This window comes from Phodopus roborovskii, unplaced genomic scaffold, assembly GCF_943737965.1.
Source record: "Phodopus roborovskii unplaced genomic scaffold, PHOROB, whole genome shotgun sequence".
Taxonomy (NCBI): domain Eukaryota; kingdom Metazoa; phylum Chordata; class Mammalia; order Rodentia; family Cricetidae; genus Phodopus; species Phodopus roborovskii.
Genome location: NW_026126578.1, coordinates 7,572,920 through 7,591,573, shown reverse-complemented (window position 1 = coordinate 7,591,573; position 18,654 = coordinate 7,572,920). Strand labels below are relative to the sequence as shown.

The window sequence follows — 18,654 nt, the reverse complement described above, 5'->3', positions numbered from 1 at the left end:
GATCAAATTACCTTGAGCTGTCTTTAACCACCCATATGGAAATGTCAAGCAGCCCACAAAACCAATGAAGAGTAGGACAAATTTCTTGTAAAAGGATAAAAGGTGGGGGGGCCACAGAGAGAGCAGGAGGAACTGGTTATATTTAGGAAGTGACATCTTAGATAGACCAGTGAAAATAAAAACACCAGTGGGAAAAAAATGACTAGAAGATAGTACCCAGAGGGACAACTACATATAATGAAAAAAAACAAAGAAACTTCAAGAAGATAACAAAGAATGCAGTGTTCTGAGGCCAGGAGACTGTTGAAATGAAGACAAACACTGTCAAACATCAATGAAAGGCACCGTCATTACATTTTAGCAGCTCAGTACCTGAGCAAAAATAAATTTCAGTATTACAGAGAAAGCAGACACCCAAGATCTGTAAAGAAGGATGATCATGGAATAATGGAATAAAGAATTAGAAACAAAAGCATCTCACTTCCAAAAGAGTTGATTAAGAGGGAAAAAAATGGGTTTTTCTTCTTTTTCGTTTGTTTGTTGTTTCTTTACAACCAGTAAAATAATCAACCAGTACAAAATGAAAGTATGAAGAAAGTGGAAAAAAAGAAAGAAATCTACAGCGAAGGAATAGGACCTTTAAAACAAGTACTACTTTCATTCTCTAAGAAAAGAGTAATTTTGAGAAATAAATATTAAGAAATACACAAACCAAGAACATCCCAAACAAGGTAACAATGACATAATAGAACACTTCAAAGGGCACAAGTGCTGAGAGAAGGTGATCCAGAGAATGGTAAAGTGACCAAGAGAACACCAAAAGGAGCCTGAGAAGATATATATCGTAGCTGGGTTATAAAGTAAGAAAGCATTCGTAATTAGCAGTGTGATAGAGAAGAACACTGAGAAGAGAGGTAAATTACAAGAACTGAGGATGCTTTTATTTGTTTTGCTCATATACTTAGAAAGCAGTAAGAACAATGGACTGTGTAAGGGAAAGAATATAAGCAACATCTCTTAAATACATCTCCATGCTTCTCCCTTCATTTCCCTCTTAACCCCTGCCTTAATTAGTCACAAGTAAAATGGAAGCTATTTTAGCATTTATGTTATTAAAATTAGAATTTAGATAGTCCGTAGTTCTGTCCCTAAATTGTTAAAGGCAACTGAATCAAATAAGTAATACTTCTTTCTAAAAATTAAACAAATACATACATATATACATACATACATACATACATACATACATACATACATACATACATACATACAGCTTAGCCAGGGAAATAGCTCACTGGGTAAAAACAACTCTTGCTTCAAGCATGATCAATGGAGTTAAATCTCCAGCAACCAATATCATAAAAAGAAAAATTCTCACAATTGTTCTCTAACTTCCACAAGTATATCATGGCATGAACACATACACATACACACAGTAAATAAATTAACAAAATTTTAAAAACAACTAGTCAGGTTCAGTGGCACATGCCTATTATCCCAGTATGTAAAGGCTAAGGCAGAAGAACCAGGAGCTTGAGCCTTCCTGAAGTACAACAGTGAGTCAAACCCAACCTGAGCTATCCGGGAAAAACACACCTTCAAAAAAAGCCACTAACCATAATTTTATTTTTTTAGCTGAAGTCTTGCTGTGTTACCAGGCTGGCCTCAAATTCCTAAATTCAAGCAATCCTGCTTCCTGTAAACCCAGCAGCACTAGGAAGGGAAAAACAGGTGGAACCCTGGAGCTCCCTGGCCAGGCAGCCTTGGTAAAATCTGAGAGTCCCAGGTTCAGTGAGAGACCCTGTCTCAAAATACAAGGTGAGACAGCCAACATCTACACACACATAAACAGGTATATAGGCATCTACCACTCATGTGTATGTGCACATATATACATATACATATATGTGTATGTGTATATGTATATATGTGTGTGTGAACATGTATACAGGAATATACTATACACACACACACACACACACACACACACACACACACACACACACATAAATGGGGAATAAGGGGTGGTGGTGCCCAAACAGGTTGGATACTTACTGAAAACAGGGATACATGAAGCAATAGCATAGGTGGCTCTTCACTTTTCTTCTCCTCCTCCTCCTCCTTCTCCTCCTCCTCCTTTTTCTCCTTCTTCTTCCTTTTCTTCTTCTTCTTTTTCTTCTTCTTCTTCTCCTTCTTCTTCTTCTTCTTCTTCTTCTTCTTATTATTATTATTATTATTATTATTATTATTAACAATAGGGTTCCTCTATGTAACAGCTCTGGCTGCTCTGGAACTTGCTTTGTAGGGCTCTTTTACAAAATGATTTTTCAATACATTATTTATTTCTCACAACAGCATTTTGATACAGACAGACAGATAGACAGATAGATTTTGTTGTGTCCACCTTTCAGATAAAGAGACTAATTTTGACTGATTTATTCCAGAACCCAGAAGAGTGTCTGGCATACAGCAGGCCCACACTGAAAAGTTGTCAAATAAAAACTGAAGAGATTATATAATTCTGATAAAGTCTTATTACTAATAGTGCAATCAAAGCTCAATTCTAGGTCTTCTGGTCCTGTATCTTCACACTGCCTCAAACTGATGAATAAAAAAGGTAGGAGGACTGAATATAATATTAATTTATTTTATGACAATCTGTAAGATGGTTAAAATGGCTCTTGTCAAAAGATTATAAAAGTTAATATAACTTCCTATTCTTAAACACATAGAATGCCTAGAGTTTGGAGACTGTATTATTTATTCATTTTATTCTCTCCACAGATAACTTGCCCTGTTCTCAGCTACTTCTTCCTGCTGTACTAAAGCAATACCATGAGGAATGTCTCCTAGATCATCATGTCCTCTAAAATGGTAGTATCATATGTATGTACCCTTTTGGTCTTTAATAGCAACTATATGGGAAGAAAAAAAATACAATTCAATTCACTGTGCACATGTAGACCCCACTTACAGTATTTATAGACATTCACACATCTGTGAAACAGATGGGGGTAGAGATAGAGAACCCTCCAACCTGAAACCACTATTTAAACATGTCCTCACTCCACACAGTAGGCACTTTTTGTAAATACAGTCATATCAAAAACAGTGGGGGTTACTACTAAAAATAAATTATTTTTACTATTAAATGTATTATTACAAAATAAACCATCTTTATATGTGAAGAATATTTAAGTGGGGTATGGTAGTTCTCATCTGTAATCCTAGAATTCAGGAGGCTGAGGCAGAAGAACTGCTGTGAATTCCAGTCCAGCCCAAGAAAAAGAGTAGAAACTCTCTCTCAAAAACAAAATAAAACAAACTTGTGATGGAAAATTTGTTAATTTTGCATCAAATCTTGTTCAGGTCTCAACTCTTCAATATAAGCTAGTCAATCTTGGGCAACCAGCTATTTTTCTGAGTCTGTTTATGTGTCAAATGGATTTTCTAACTACTATTCAGGATCTTTGTGAAGATACAATGTGAAAAGGAATATAGATGCCTTGAAGAAACTGTAAATCACAGAACACATGAGAGGAATCAAGAAATAAATTTTGTTCAACAACAATTTAACATATATAAAAAAAAAGTCTTTGGCCTATTGAAAGGAGAGAATTTAGCTAAAAGTCCTATCCTTACTGAGGAAACACACCAACAAATGTTACAGGGTTGGCTCTTTCTCCCCTAGGAAACTGTAAGTAGGTACTAAATTTCAAGTACTCAAACGCATATATTTTTAATTAAAAAAATGTTTAACCATTTATTGACAAAGATTTACAGGTCTAGTTATAGAGCTAAAGTCTGAGAGAAAATAAGTAAAAACTATACCATAGATAGGATGTAGCAATGGGAAGGATCTTACCGAATGTGTGTTAACAATTCTTGTAGTTGACAGATTTTAGAAAATCAAAGTCCAGAGATGCAAAGTGTTACCTAAGAATGGATGGTGTACATTTTTATGCAATATTTCCTCACAGTATCTTCATCCCAACAACCTAGCCCTATAGTGCTGTAGCACCTCATGCATACTAATTACCATAATATATTAAAAAGTTGTTTCAATGCTTTCCTTTCTTCATGTGCTGGAAAATCCCAACAGATACATGTAACAAATTCATCCTATAGTCGCAGCACTTGGTTTGTGTAGATGCTCAAATACAATGAACCTTATTCCAGTTAAAATTGTTTTGTACATTTTAGAGAAAAATATACACTTCTGGAAATCTTCCTGTTTAGCAAAATATTTTAAAAGGCTAATGCTGCTACTGAATTCAATTTGACTACAGAAAATCAGTAACTAATCTTAAATAGATTAAAAAACAATAAGTTAGGAAAGGGTTCCTGAAGAAAGTGTCACCTTTATAGCACAAATCCTAAGAATATTAGAAGATTTTTTGGATATTTTATGACTAGGCCTTCAAGATTATCTTCCAATAATTTTAGGATGACCAAATGCTGAAATATCAATAACCCACTAACAGTATGATTTCTGCCCCAGGTATTATATGATATGGTCAAGTGCTCATTACAACTCCTCAATGACTTTTTAAAAGAGAGAAATAAAGGGGGCTGGAGAGATGGTTCAGCTGTTAAGAGCACTTCATGCTCTTGCAGAAGACCCAAGGTCAGGTCTCTATAGCTCACAAAAGCCTGTAACTCCAGATTCAAAAAATCAGACACCCTCCTCTGTCTTCCTTGGGCACGTGTGTGTGTGTGTGTGTGTGTGTGTGTGTGTGTGTGTGTGTGTGTGGTACATACACATAAGTACATGTAAATAAATATTGCTAGACTTTTTCTTTCCAGCCTGGTCCTGCAGCCACCTTTCAGCCCCAAAATAAACATATGGACACTATATTAATTATAAAACTGTTAGCCGATGGCTAGGGCTTCTTACTGGCTAGCTCACTCTTAATTATTAACCCATTTCTATAAATCTATGTATTTCCATATGGTCTTGGCTTACCGGAGAAGACCTGGACCTATTTCTCCTTTGGAGGCTACATAGTGTCTCCCCTGATACCTCTCTGCCTACCTTTCCCAGAATTCTCCTTGTCTACTAGTCCCACCTATCTTCCTGCCTCTATTGGCTAAACAGTGTTCTATTCATCAACCAATAAGAGAAACATATAAACAGAAGAATAGTTTCCATCAAATAAATATAAAAATAAAGTTTAAAAAGACTGAAGGAGACACACACACACACACACACACACAAAAAAAAAAAAAAAAATTCAGGGAAGGTGTGATAGCTCAGTAAGTCAAGGTAAGATACTTGCCACCAAGCCTGACAACCCGAGTCCAATCCCCAGGGTACACATGGTAAGAACTGACTCTCAGAATTTGTTCTGTGTTGTGTGTCACAGCACGAACACAATCTCTCCCTCCCTTGTTCTGACACACAATAAATAAGTACCAAAAAATTTTTAAATATTTTTAAGAAGAGTCTAAATTGGAGTATTTCCTTAGAAGAAAATGGGGATCTGAATGTGAGTTCTAATCCTCAATTTGTTACTAACTTCTTTTTTAAGGTTTATTTTGTGTGTGTTTGTATGTCTGGGGAGGGGTACCTTTGGAGACCAGAAGAAGGTATTGGATCCCCTGGAGTTGGAGTCAGAGGTGGTTGTGAGCCACCTGACGTATGTGCCGGGATCTGAACTCAGGTCCCTCTGCAAGAGCAGCAGGTGCTCTTAACTGCTGAGCTGTCTCTCCAGCACTTTATCTGACCTTCAACAGACTGTTTCATTTCTCTAGGCTAAATTATTATCTAGTTTCCTTCAAGTTTCAGTGCTATAATTATAAGATCAAAAGCCTCTACCAATAGTTGAGAGAACTGAAAAATAGAAATGAAAGGATAAGAAAGGTTGGAGACTGAAATTACAAATTTTGGTTCTGGTTATGTCAATTACTAGTCTAATAACCTTGAGGAAGTCACTTACCTTCTTCAAACCAAATTTTGCTGTTCATAACTATCACAGATGAAAATATTTCAGCTATAATATCCTAGAAGTTTAAAGTGTAAAGTATTATTGCTAGAAACAATGAATTTTTATGAACACTTTATGTTCCTGCCAATTAAGAACAGGAAACATAATATCTGTCAGAAGTAAACCCTAAACCTCCTTTGAATTTCTCCCCTCCCAAATTCCAATCCAAAATTCCCTAGAACCACTCACAAACACGGATCCAAACAGACTTCATATCTTCCATTCCCCTATTCTTAATAAAATGCTCAAAAGTTAACCATTGAAAAAACGAAAGTTTGTATAGCACAACAATCCAGTCTCTTTGTGGCCTCCTTTATTGGCACTGATTATATTGTGTTAATGGACTAAGCAAAACCTGTTTCTCTTAAGTCCAGTTTCTTTGAAGTTCGGTTCAGTTCAAGCCTAGTTTCTTCCTTTCATTCCCACTATAGTCTATTTGTCCCTCCTTCCTTCTTTCCTTTCTTTCTTTACACAGAGTCTATTGGCTTGAACTCAACACAATCATCTTGCCTCAGCCTCTTGAATGCTCAGATGACAGGTGTGAGCCATTGCCCAGTTCCACCTCTCATTCTTTTAAATCACACTGTGATCACAAAGAACAAATGAGATTTATGGAGCTTAGTATAACATATATAGTAATTGTCCAATAAATGACAGTAGTTGTCATGTTGCCACACTAAAAGTACTAGTCACATATCCTTCAGTTCAGTGTGTCTCATATTTGATTATGAGGATCTTGTTCAAATGCAAAATACATTTCAGTGGGTGGAAAGTAGGACCTGAGATTCTGTTATTCAAAATGTTTCTGGTTGATGCTAATGCTGTTGATCCAGGGACCATAACTTTGAACACAAGAAACAGATTTTAGTAAGCTTTCAAAAAATGTATATTTACCTTATCTGATCAGCTGGATAGTAGGCTTTTAAAGGACAAAGATTATCATTTCTCTTAGAATCATATAAATATGCTTAATAAACATCTGTTGACTAATCATATCTGTGGAGATCATCATATTCTAGATGATTAAGAATGCCTATGACCTAATACCTGTTGGAAACAGAAGCAAACACCCATACCTAAACACTGAATCGAACTAGAATCCAGATGCAGATGGAGAAGACAAGACCGGGTTGCAGAAACACATAGAGACAGCTGACCTGAACAAGGAGGAGCTAACGGGCCCCCAGACTGATAGCTGGGAATCCAGCATGGGACTGACTCAGGCCCCCCTGAATAAGGGTCTCAGCCAGAAGGACTGAGCAGTCTAAGGGACCTCAGACAGTGGAACCAGGATGTATCCCTGGTGCACAAAAGGACCTTGCGAACACATCCCCCATGGAGGGATACTGCCTTAACCTAGAGACAGGAGAGAAGTCCTAGTCCCTACTTCAAATGTCCTGACAGATCTACATGACCCCACATGGATGGCATTGCCCTACACGTGGAATTGGGGTGGGGGGATGGGAGGGGAGGGTGGTCAGGGTGCATGTGAGAGGGCAGAGAGGTAAAAGGGAGGGAAGGAGGGAGGGAGGAAGAGTAGGAGGGAGGGAGGGAGAGAGAGAGAACTGGGATAGACATGTAAAATAGTAAATTAAATTTAAAAAAAAGAATTTCTGTGACATACTAATTTTCAAATCAAATGCTGAAGTATGCATATATGAAATGCTTACTTGATGACTGGGAGTCACAGTTGCTTACTTGCATGGAGGCAAGGGAAAATCTGGTAGAAAACTTAACCTCCTTGCCAGTGAGAATATAATAGAAGAGGCAATAATGTGTCAAATGATCACATGCTCTATGAAAAGTAAAAAATATTAAAATGCAATCTTAATTGCATTTCAAATTTAGCTATAAACCTTAAAAATATGTGTATTGGGGATAATACAAAACCCAATAATAATTAAATAGTATATCATGAGCTTAATTTCATTTGTTAGAGGCACATACATATTTTTCAACAAACTTTTTGCATGCAATTAATCTGAAGCTCTCAGACTATAATGGAATTTCAAGAAAAAGAAAGAAACAACTTCCAAGTCAGAAGTCAGGGCTACAAATTACACTGCCCACAATTACACTGATAAGAAATTCAAAGGAATCTTCTGTATACTAAGGATGATCTCAGAAGCTACCTCTTTTAAGCCTTTCTTTAAAAGCCAAAATTATTTAGATGCTTGTTAAAAACCTTCTTTATGTTAACATTCTTAATTCAGATGGGACCAATACTCTTGAGTTCTGCTGGGATACTGCATTCTGCCTATTCAAGCACCATAAAAATGGCATTGGGTATATATAATACCTACTTACTCAAGTCTGTCTACACAGCTTAAACTGTGAGACAAATTATTTAAATTAGCCATTAGAGCAAAAAGCACCCCTGTAAGCTACTTGTTTGTCATAAGCAGCCACCTGCTCCTTAATTCACAGACCTCTCAATAGAATCACTCACCAATATTTAACTAATATTAACACAATATTTGTGTTTTAAGCACATTTAGACATGTTAGAGGATGACACAATTCTGGGAATTGTTATTAACTAAAAAAAAAAAAAAAAAAAAAACAGAAGCATGGAACAACCACAAGTCCCAGACTCAAACTGGGCTTAAGAGTTTTAATAAATCAATGTTATTACTTCAGAGAGAAACACAAAGCAATTGAGAGTCAGCCCACAGAAAATGAATCCTATTACTTCCATCAGAAGTCTAGTCTCTAGGGCAAAGCAGAGTCTCTGGTTTATACCAGGCACTCTTCCTAGAAAATAACCCTATGTATGGAGAATTTCAAATCTCAAACCTTCCATTTCTAACTAAACAGACTCACAGTGAGCCTCAGCATCCACATAAAAACATTGATCTGCCTATCTGTGGGTATCTAACTAGCAATTAGAACCAACAAATAGCTGCAGTGGGGTAAGAGAGAGACCAGGACAAAGCTCAGAAGAATCAGATTCTTGCACAGAAAAATGAAACATAGATGTCAGTCTCATTCCTTCCTGTTTCCTATCATTTCTTTATGATTCATTTTTATGTGTTCACAAATAACCAAGATAATAATAATTCAACCTCACTAATTCCTGAAATAAGCTTATCCAATAACTCTAGATTCCTTTGTTAACTGTACCTGCTGTGTCACCCAAATGAGTGGCTTTTCCAAAAGGCCTCCAACACTGTCCATCCCCTAAAAGGAAGTGTATTACTACTATTGATCACAGTAGCAGTCTAATAATGGGGCAGTACAGTAGGATGGCAGCAGTGAAGCCAGATGGTCCTGAAGGCAATGTCACTGTACCATTTGTAAGCTGTATGGCTGTAACCTTGACACTTACCTTCTCTAAGCCTCAGTTTGACAGTGGTACCAAGTGGAATATCACATAAGAGTCCTTATAGAGAGTCTGACATGCAGCGGGTGCTTAAACAGAGCTTAGTTACCCTCCCTTCCTCCTGAATAAACACTTGTTGATTTGAATGTGGAGTAATTCTTCTAGGAGACTGCCAGTGGCACTGCTGTTGTTCTTTCCCCAGTACCTTCTTAGAGGCACCTTTGTTATTCCCTCATAAAGGTGTTTGCTACTCTGCTACCTTGAAAAATAAAGGCCAACCACACAAGTCACCCAAAGGAAATGATTCCTGCATGGCAACCCCAGTCAGCAGGACATACATCTCCAGGTATACATCTCACTCCCAGCAGCTCATACCAGCACACACACCGCCCCCCAAAAAATGCCTCTCAATGAAGGAATGGCAGAGAGGGCAACAGTGAAGCAGCTAAAAGAGAAATAAACAGCTCTGAGGTCCCTGTGTCTTCCTTTCGGCAAGAACCCTGGGGTCCAGGCACCAATCAATCTCATCCCCTTAGGAAAAAAACAAATAAAAACCCTCACATTTCTAAAGCAAAAACACCTCAGATTCCTGGCCTTTTCATGTCTCCAGACCCACCAGTCAGCCCACCATCAGCTTCCTGCTGCATCAAAGGAACCACTCTTAAGCTCTTATTAATTAGTCTTCATCTTTTTCATCCATGTATTTCTAAGACCTTCCTCAGTCTCCCCCATTCTAAGAAAAAAACAAAAACAAAAACCTATATCTCTTTAAAAAGAAAAAGAAAAGCATTCTTGAAGTTTCCCCTTTACTGCATTATGGCTGATCATTTTATTTGTGCCCTTTAACAATCTGTAATATTTTACTTAGGTCTTCATCATTCGGTTGGAAAAAGCCACCATCACACACACACACACACACACACACACACACACACACACACACACACACACACACACACGAAAGCCAGAGAGACAGAGAGACAGAGAGAACAAGATTTAAAAAACATATCCCCTCCCAACTGCACATATACAGTAATCTCATTATTATCAAACAGATGTCATCGCACTCTGAGTTAGCACATCTGTGATTTCACCCACCCTGATGTCAATACAGGACACCAGCTTTCAAAGGTACTATTCACTATAACACCTTAAATACTGATATCCACTCTCAACTCACTCCAAGCCTTGCACACCACAATCTTGGAGCGGGGGGGGGGGGAGGGGAGGGAGAGCTTGCAGACCACAATCTTGGGGGGGGCTTTCTTTTAATGGCCATCTGGGGCCATTTTCACCTTAGCTTATGTGTCTGAACTATTAAATTCTGCCTCTCCCCGTGTATTTCTTTCTTTTTTGTGTGTGTGTTTTGGTTTTTATTAGTTCTTTGAGAATGTTGTACACCTCACCCTCCTTCCCCAACTCCTCTCAGATCCATTTTCCCTCTCCCCTCCCCTCCCCTCCCCTCCCCTCCCAACTTTGTGATGTCTCCACCACCACCTTCAAGGCCAATTTGTGCTGCCCAAATATTCTCGGCTGTGCAGCCTTCTCCCTGGAGTGTGGTGGACTTAATCACTATTTCTTAAGCCCCATCCGTGCTTAATGAAGTAGCTCGCTGTGCCACCAGCCCAGAGGCCACTGAGTCCTTCACCTCGGGACCCGGGGTCTCTGGGAGGTTGGTGACTGCCCTCGGCCCTCCCACACATGGACACCCGCTCATCCCGGGTGTTCCCCCGGGTGACCTCGAGGGTCCATGTTCACACCCTGCCCCCGGCGGACCCCGCAGGGGCCTACCAGTCGGTGTGCGGCTCGTCGACCACCAGCAGCACCTTGGCCTTCCTGGCAGCGGCCGGCGCGGGCGCATCCACCAGGCCGGCGGAGGCGGCCGTCTGCTTCACGGCTTGCGACAGCGAGCTGAAGAAGCTGCTGCCCACCGACGGCGTCGGTGCGGGCTGCGGCGCGGGCTGCGGCGCGGGCGCCTGGGCGGGCGGCGGCCTGCGCTCGGGGCCGGGCGAGGCGGCGGCTGAGGTGGCCGCCGATGCCGGAGCGGCACCGGGGCCGGGGGCGGGCGGGGGCTGCTGCGGCTCCGGGCGCTGAAGGTCAGTCATGTAGCCATTGGGCAGGTTGGCGATGAAGCTGCTGTCCGACAGCCGGCGCCTCAGGAAGTTCATCATCTGGCTTGAGGAGCTGAGGGCGCTCGAGGCGGCGGGCCAGGCGGCACGGGGAGGGCAGCGCGGGGCGACCGGAGCTGCTCCGCGGCTCGCGAGCCCAGCAGACAGCCGCGGCGCTCTGGGGCTGGGGGACAGTCAGGCTGCAAAACCCGAGAGCGGTGGGCTGTGCTGAGGGCGTGGCTACTGCTGTCCCCGCCCCTCGCCGCAGAGCCCGCTCCGCCCCCGCCCACTCGGCGCGCGCCCCGCCTTTAGGCGCTGGCGTGGGGAGAGGGGAGAGCCTGGCCTCCCGCCACCGGAGCGTGACTGTGTGGGAACCTGGCGCCCTCGCTAAGTGGAGGGGAGGGAAGCCGAGAGTGCACCACCACCACCCCCTGCGTGGTTTGGAGAGGAGAGTCGTGTCCCAGTTGGAGGCGAAGACACCATCCTCAGGTCCTCAGGATAGAAGAGAGGTGTCAGCTTCCCTACCCTGAGGTGAGAGAAAAGAGCCACCCCTCCCTCCCCGGCGCGTGTGCACGCGCGCACACCCAGGCATATCACTCAGTGAGCAAAAGGAAGCATCTCCTATCCTGCAGCGCAGGAGAAAGATGACAAGCCCCAGGTGAGAAAGAACAGGCTAGTCCGTCCAAGCTAACATACAACCTGTATGCTAAGACAAACGTGAGTGAATGAGTGAATGCCTCTTCGTGCTGAATAGGAAAGACCTTCCCCTAACCCAAGTGGTGGGAGTCCAGACACAGTGAAGAGAGGGCATCTCATCCTCCTTGAGGAGGAAGGGACCTAAGCAGGACCTCTCCACACTGCCTGCTTTTGGAGGCAATTTCTGTGGCCCACCTGACAGCGCACAATTCTCTCACCTCACTGACCAGAGAGAGGAAGTCACATGAAGGCTGGGAAGGTCTCCACAGGATTCCTCAGACTACCCCTCACTTTGCTTCCACTGACATGCATTGGTTTGTTTTGTTTTTCCAGCACTGTAGGGAGACTAGTCCTCTAACTGACCATCTCCATGACGGCTTATTTGATTGCCAACTTCTCTGTGCACTCTCTAAATTCTGTGTGTCCTTCAGACCTTTGTTTTGATCTCTCTTCAAGTACATTCGTTCCTATGATGTACTAGGGCAAAATACAGCAGATATACTTGACAGGCAGACCACCTGGAGTGACCCTGAACAAATTACTCCTCTGAACCCCCCCCCCCACAGCTAATAAAAAGAGATAGCACTTTTCAAAGCTGTTAGAGTAAATGATAACATGTCGGCGAAGCATCTGGTACACAGTAGATATTTCAGTAGTGGTGCCTAAATCCTTAGTATTTGAATTAGTTCTCAGTAAGTATTAACTGGGCTGAATGGAATCAGCAAATGTCGGTCATGTCACCAATGTTAGCAGGGTGTTCTTGCTTTGTCCATCCCAGCTGGTACTCAGCTCTGAGCTGGTAGTATCACAGAGGTCTGCAGCCAATTGTGAAAATAAATAAATAACCAATAAGACTGGAAAGCAACCCTTGTCTCTGGTAAATTCACAACTAAGATCTAGGAGATCAAGGAGGATGATATACAGAGATGGGAACAATTAACCACATTGAGATATGAGAAATTCTGTAATACAGCTGAATAAGGTGGATTACAGACAGGATTCATTTGCTTCTGGGGCTTAGGAAAGGCTTCTCAAGGGACATAATATTTAAGATAGGTCTTGAGGCATTTGGTAAAAAGTTAACAGGACTGGAAAGATGGCTCTACAGTTTGGAGCACTTGTTCCTCCTCCAAAGGACTAAGTTTGGTTCCTAACACCCAGGAAAAGTGGCCCATAACCACCTATAGCTGCAGCTCCAGGGGATCTGACACCCTCTTCTGGCTTCCAAGGGTACACACACACATACATATAACATTCACACAGACCTATTGTCTTAGTTGCTGTTCTGTTGCTGTGAAGAGACACAATGACCAAGACAACTTATAGAAGAAAACATTTCATTGGGAGCTTACTTACAGTTTTACAAGATTAGTTCATTATCACCTTGGCAGAAATCATGGTAGCAGGCAGGCTTGTGGACATGGGGCTGAGAGGTTACATCCTGATCTTCTACAGATGTGCAGGCAGGAATGTGGGGGGAGGAGGGAGGGTAGGAGGGAGAGAGAGAAAGACTGACCCCAATATGGGCTTTTGAAACTTCAAAGCCTACTCCCAATGTCACATATCCTCCAACAAGGCCATATCTCCTAGTTTTTTCCAAACAGTTCCACTAACTGGGGACCAAGCATTCAAACATATGAGCCAATAAGAGCCATTCTCCATCAAACTACCATGTACACATACATGTACATAAATAGAAATAATTTTTTAAAGAGTGCATCCATAGAGAAGTAAAGGAAGTATTCATGTCAAGAAGAAATGGATGTCTGTGAGCTCCTGGCTCCTCCAGAATGGGCTGTTTCTATACTGACTATCAGATCTCCTGCAGACATAACAAAATATGCTGGTGACTAGAATATGAACTTTTCAATCATAGTCATCTTTCCCAATATCAAGTATATTCTCTGTCATATAGTAAGGACTCAGTTGTTTAGAATTGAACTTACATAATTCAGTTCTCCCCTACTGAAGAATAAAATTGATGTTACTGATAATCAAATAAACATAATTTAATGTATTTTCCTTCCTAAAAGTTTTTTCATTTGTTTGTTTAGAAAATCAAAGTAATCTTTCCCAAACACGTTTCTCTGTTGGGACTATTTCAGAGACTATGTATGTCTTAGTGTTACTATTGCTGTGATAGAACACCATTACTAAAGCAACTCAGGGGGGAAGGGTTTCTTCAGCTCATGCTTCCACATCACAGTTCACCATCAGTGGAAGTCTGGGCAAGAACTCAAGAGGGCAGGAACCTGGAGGCAGCAACTGATGTAGAGGCCATGGAGAGACTCCTCTTACTGGCTTGCTCATGGTTTGCTCAGTCTGCTTTCTTATAGAACATAGTTTCTTATAGAACATCATCAGCCTAGGGATAGCACCACCCATAGTGGGCTAGGTCCTCCCCCATCAATCACTAATTGAGAAAATTCCCTACAACTTGATCTTAGGGAAGCATTTTATCAATTGAGGTTTCCTCTGTCTGGATAAGTGTAGCTTGTGTCAAGTTGACATAAAACTATCTAGCACATTGTAACTTCTATTTTAGGGCGATTTTGTTATTTTTCTAATGTATTTCACTAAGGAGTTCCCCTGTAATATTGAGCTTGTGTGTGTGTATAGTGTTTTTTAAACCAGCCTATTAAAAATGTCTTTTGAGTGTGTAAAACACATAAGGCATTATATGCTACTGATGATAAAGGAGATTCAAGTATGAATAAGGCCCAAAATCCAGTTTGTAAGTACGTGAGCCCACAATTAGCAGTAGCAGAACTGTCTGTGAGTGACCAGAAAGTGGAACAGGCAGTGAGTGTTAGATGACCCTGAGGAAGAAGAAGTTTCAAGAATGGGAAATTTTATAGGGTGCTAAGGAAACTCCCATAGACAAGAAAAAAATGAAGAAGGCAACTGAGATGGAGGGCAGAACAGGATGGTCAGAGAGTATGAGGGTTGTGTAGCTCTGTTGCTGGCATTGTTATTTTAATCCTTGGACCTTTGTGTGGTATGTGATGTGTCCTGCAGTATTTATAGGGGAGGCTTAGAGAGATTGTTCCCATGTACAGTATTCTCCTATTATCTATAGTTCTGCCTCCCACAGTTCGGTCACCTATGATCCAGAAACATTAAGTAGAAGATTCCAGGGTCACCACTGAACCGAAAAACCTATTTCAACTCCTGGAACTTACATGGCGGAAGAGAAAGCCACTCCCACAAGTTACCCTTTGACTTCCACATGTACACATACACACACTGTTAATAAGAAAATTCCAGAAAGTAGAAAAATACAATTTTTTAAAGTTTGAAATTACATGCTTCTGTGTATTATGATGGAACCTGTGGGATATGAATCACTCCTTTACTGGCACATCTGTGCTGTGGACACTACTAACCCATTATGTCATTTAGTTGTGACCTCTGATATCACATACAGTGTAGTATCTCAGTGTCTGTGTTCAAGTGAACCGAATTCTACTTAATGACCTCAAAGCCCAAGAATACTGGTGCTAACCAGGGAGAAAATGCCAAAGACAAGCCTAAAGGGACTTTAAGAGAAAAGATAAAAGTTCTCAGTTTAATATGGAAAGAAAAAAAATTATATACTTAGGTCACTAACATTATTATACAGTAAAGTATGAAGGTAGAAATCACATTCACATAATTTTATGATAGTATATAATTATCTCATTTTATTATTAGTTATTATTCCTAATTCCTTGCTATGTTGAATTTATAAATTAAGCTTTGTTATAGACATGTCTATATAGGAGAATGCATCATGGTGTATATAGGTGGTTTGGGGCATCCACTAGGGGTCTTGGGATGTATTCACCTCAGATAACTGAGACTTCTCTATGTGCTTATGCCATTGTATACATCCCACCTCAAGGTTAGGAATTGGTTCTGCCTCTTTTAGGGTGATCTACACAGGCTGGTAAAATAGCTATTGGACATGGTGAGAACTACTATTCTCAGAAAACTACTTGACCTTAGAGTCTTCCATTAGATCAAAAATGTGTATTAAAGCACACGCCCTGGGCCCATGGTGGGGGCCACTATGATGAGCAAATATGTGATGGAGACTTGGGAAAGATGGAGTACTTGGTGAAGCAGAGCTGTTAGTGCATTGTGGAGAGAGGTGGGACTAGAGACTCAGAGGTGAAGAACAGGTGGATATGAGGAGCCTGAGCAACTACATGAGACCATGGTGGTGTCCCAGCCCAGGCTTCCACCAAGGACCATCCATGGAGCTCTTTAGCAGCTGGGATCTGTATTGATGCCCATGGTCCATGTTGCTGCCAAAAGCCATTTGGATGTCCATAGTCAGGGCTGCAGACTGAGGCCATGTTAATATACAAGTACCATGCTGAATTTACCCTGACCTTTGCCCAGTATGGAAGAGCTGGCCCCACCCCTCACTGGCTACTGCATGGGGATAGGAGAGACCCATTAAAGACCAACTCAGCTATCACTCAGGCCCAGATTCAGGACCCTGAGTTGGCTAATTCCAACTCCTACCCCTTCTATGAGCTGCTAGAGCACATGAAGGAGCCAATCCTGCAGAACCATGGCCACAGGATCGGCATGACTCTGGGCAACAGCAAGATATCTGAGAGGAGTCTTGATGAGGGCCCAGTATCAATGATGCAGCAGAAGCCAGAGGCCCTGAACCAGACTAACAACTCACCTCAGCTGTTTAAGCAAAAAGGGTGATGGGAGATGTCCTATGTATGCTGTGACTAGGTGTTTCTTTTATTAGTTGATGAATAAAGCTGTTTTGGCCAATGGACAGGCAGAATTTAGGTAGGCAGGAATTCCGAACAAAGAGGCAGGGAGAAGAAAGACAGAGAGACAGATGCCATGTAGCTGCCATGGAGGCAGGACAACAGGGCATCACCTAGGTAAGCCAAGGCCACATGGTGATAGGTTAATAGAAATAGGTCAATAATTAAAAGAGAGCTAGCCAAGAAGAAGCCTAAGTCAATGGCCATACAATTGTAGCTGATACTAAGCCTCTGAGTGGTTATTTAACAAGTAGCTGCTAGGACTGGTGGATGGAGAGAAACCAGTCCAGTGGGTCCAAGATAGATGGAGAAAGACCCCTTTACAAAAGGGTATACATGACAGCACCCAGTACCACAACAAATGGATATGTGATAGAGAGGTAGGCAAGATGGAAGAGCGGAGTGGTACAATTCCAACCACAGCTGTGATTGGTATGAGAGAAAGCCAGGGTTAATAAAGGAGTCAGTGAGCTGTGCTTTTTTTTTTTTTTTTAAATCTAATTTTTTTTTACTTTCTTTTGGAGTGGAGGTTATAAGGCTGGAGGTAGATATGGAAGAACTGGGAAATAAATGGGATTTGGGGTATATGATGTGAAATTCCTAGAAAAAAAATCAGTTAAAAATTATGTTTAAAAAATGCCAGCCATACTTCTATTAAACATTTTATAAGGCTGCTTGACAAAAAAAAAATTACTTAACATTCTACTAACTCACTCATTTTCTTAACGTATGTTTTAGTAAGAATGTGTTCTACCAACTGGGTGATGGTGGCACACACCTTTAATCCTGGCACTCAGGAGGCAGAGGCAAGCAGATCTCTGAGCTCTGAGTCAGCCTGGTCTACCTGGTCTACAGAGTGAGTCCCAAGACAGCCAGGACTACACAGAGAAACCCTGCCTCAAAAACCAAAAGAAAATAAAGAATATTGTGGTTTGAATGCCCCCCACCAAGGGAGGGCATTATTAGGAGGTGTGGCCTTGTTGGAAGAAGTGTGGTCTTATTGGAGGAAGTGTGTCATTGTGGGCATGGGCTTTGAGGTCTTTTTCTCAAGCTTCATTCAGTATGACAGTCACTTGACTTCTTGTCTGCCTATCAAGATGTAAGGACCCTCAGCTCCAACACTATGTCTACCTGCCTGCCACCAGGCACCCACCATGATAACAAAGGACCTAAACTCTGAAACTGTAAGTAAGCCTTCCCAATTAAATGTTTTCTTTATAAGAGTTGCCATGGTCATGGTGTCTCTTCACAGCAATAAAAAACCCTAATTAAGACAAATATGTACTAATGGAGAGACAACAGACTCTTTTCTCATACTTGTGTGTAGGTGGCCCTTAACCAGTTGCCTGTGATCAGAAGGGTTTTTCAGTGGGCACAACTGTGAGTCACCTGTGTTTAAGCCATGTCCTTCATATCCCAGTGGTCCTTGCCAGGATCCTTTTCATCCTGTGCATTAGTCTAAGTTTGGGTTCCATCCTGTTGTAATGGAAATCTTTCCCTTATCCCTGCCTGTGGGTCTAGTTTCCAGAGTCAGGTAGAATGCTACCCTATCTTACCTTTTACTTAGAACTGAGGAGATGGCTGAGTTTGAATTTAGGAAACTCTACAAAATATAAAAGCCTGGCAACATTGATGACTTTTGTTCCTGTCTGTCTCTGAAACCAACCAGCCTTCCCCACCCCCACCTCCTGTTAAAAAGGTATTTCTCTCAGAGCAATCAGCAGAGGTGTCCCTCCTGCCTCCCTTAATCCCTCAGTGACCAAT

The 18,654-nt window shown here is 41.5% G+C and overlaps 1 protein-coding gene across 1 annotated transcript in view; it reads right to left on the bottom strand.

The window, feature by feature from the left end:
* Positions 1–11,631, bottom strand: part of Syn2 (synapsin II) — a 146,155-nt gene extending 134,524 nt beyond the window's left edge. The window contains exon 1 of the mRNA XM_051203816.1: positions 11,100–11,631. Coding sequence (XP_051059773.1) covers positions 11,100–11,479 — 380 coding nt within the window. The 5' untranslated portion in view covers positions 11,480–11,631. The remainder of the gene's footprint in view (positions 1–11,099) is intronic.
* Between the last annotated feature and the right edge of the window lie 7,023 nt (positions 11,632–18,654).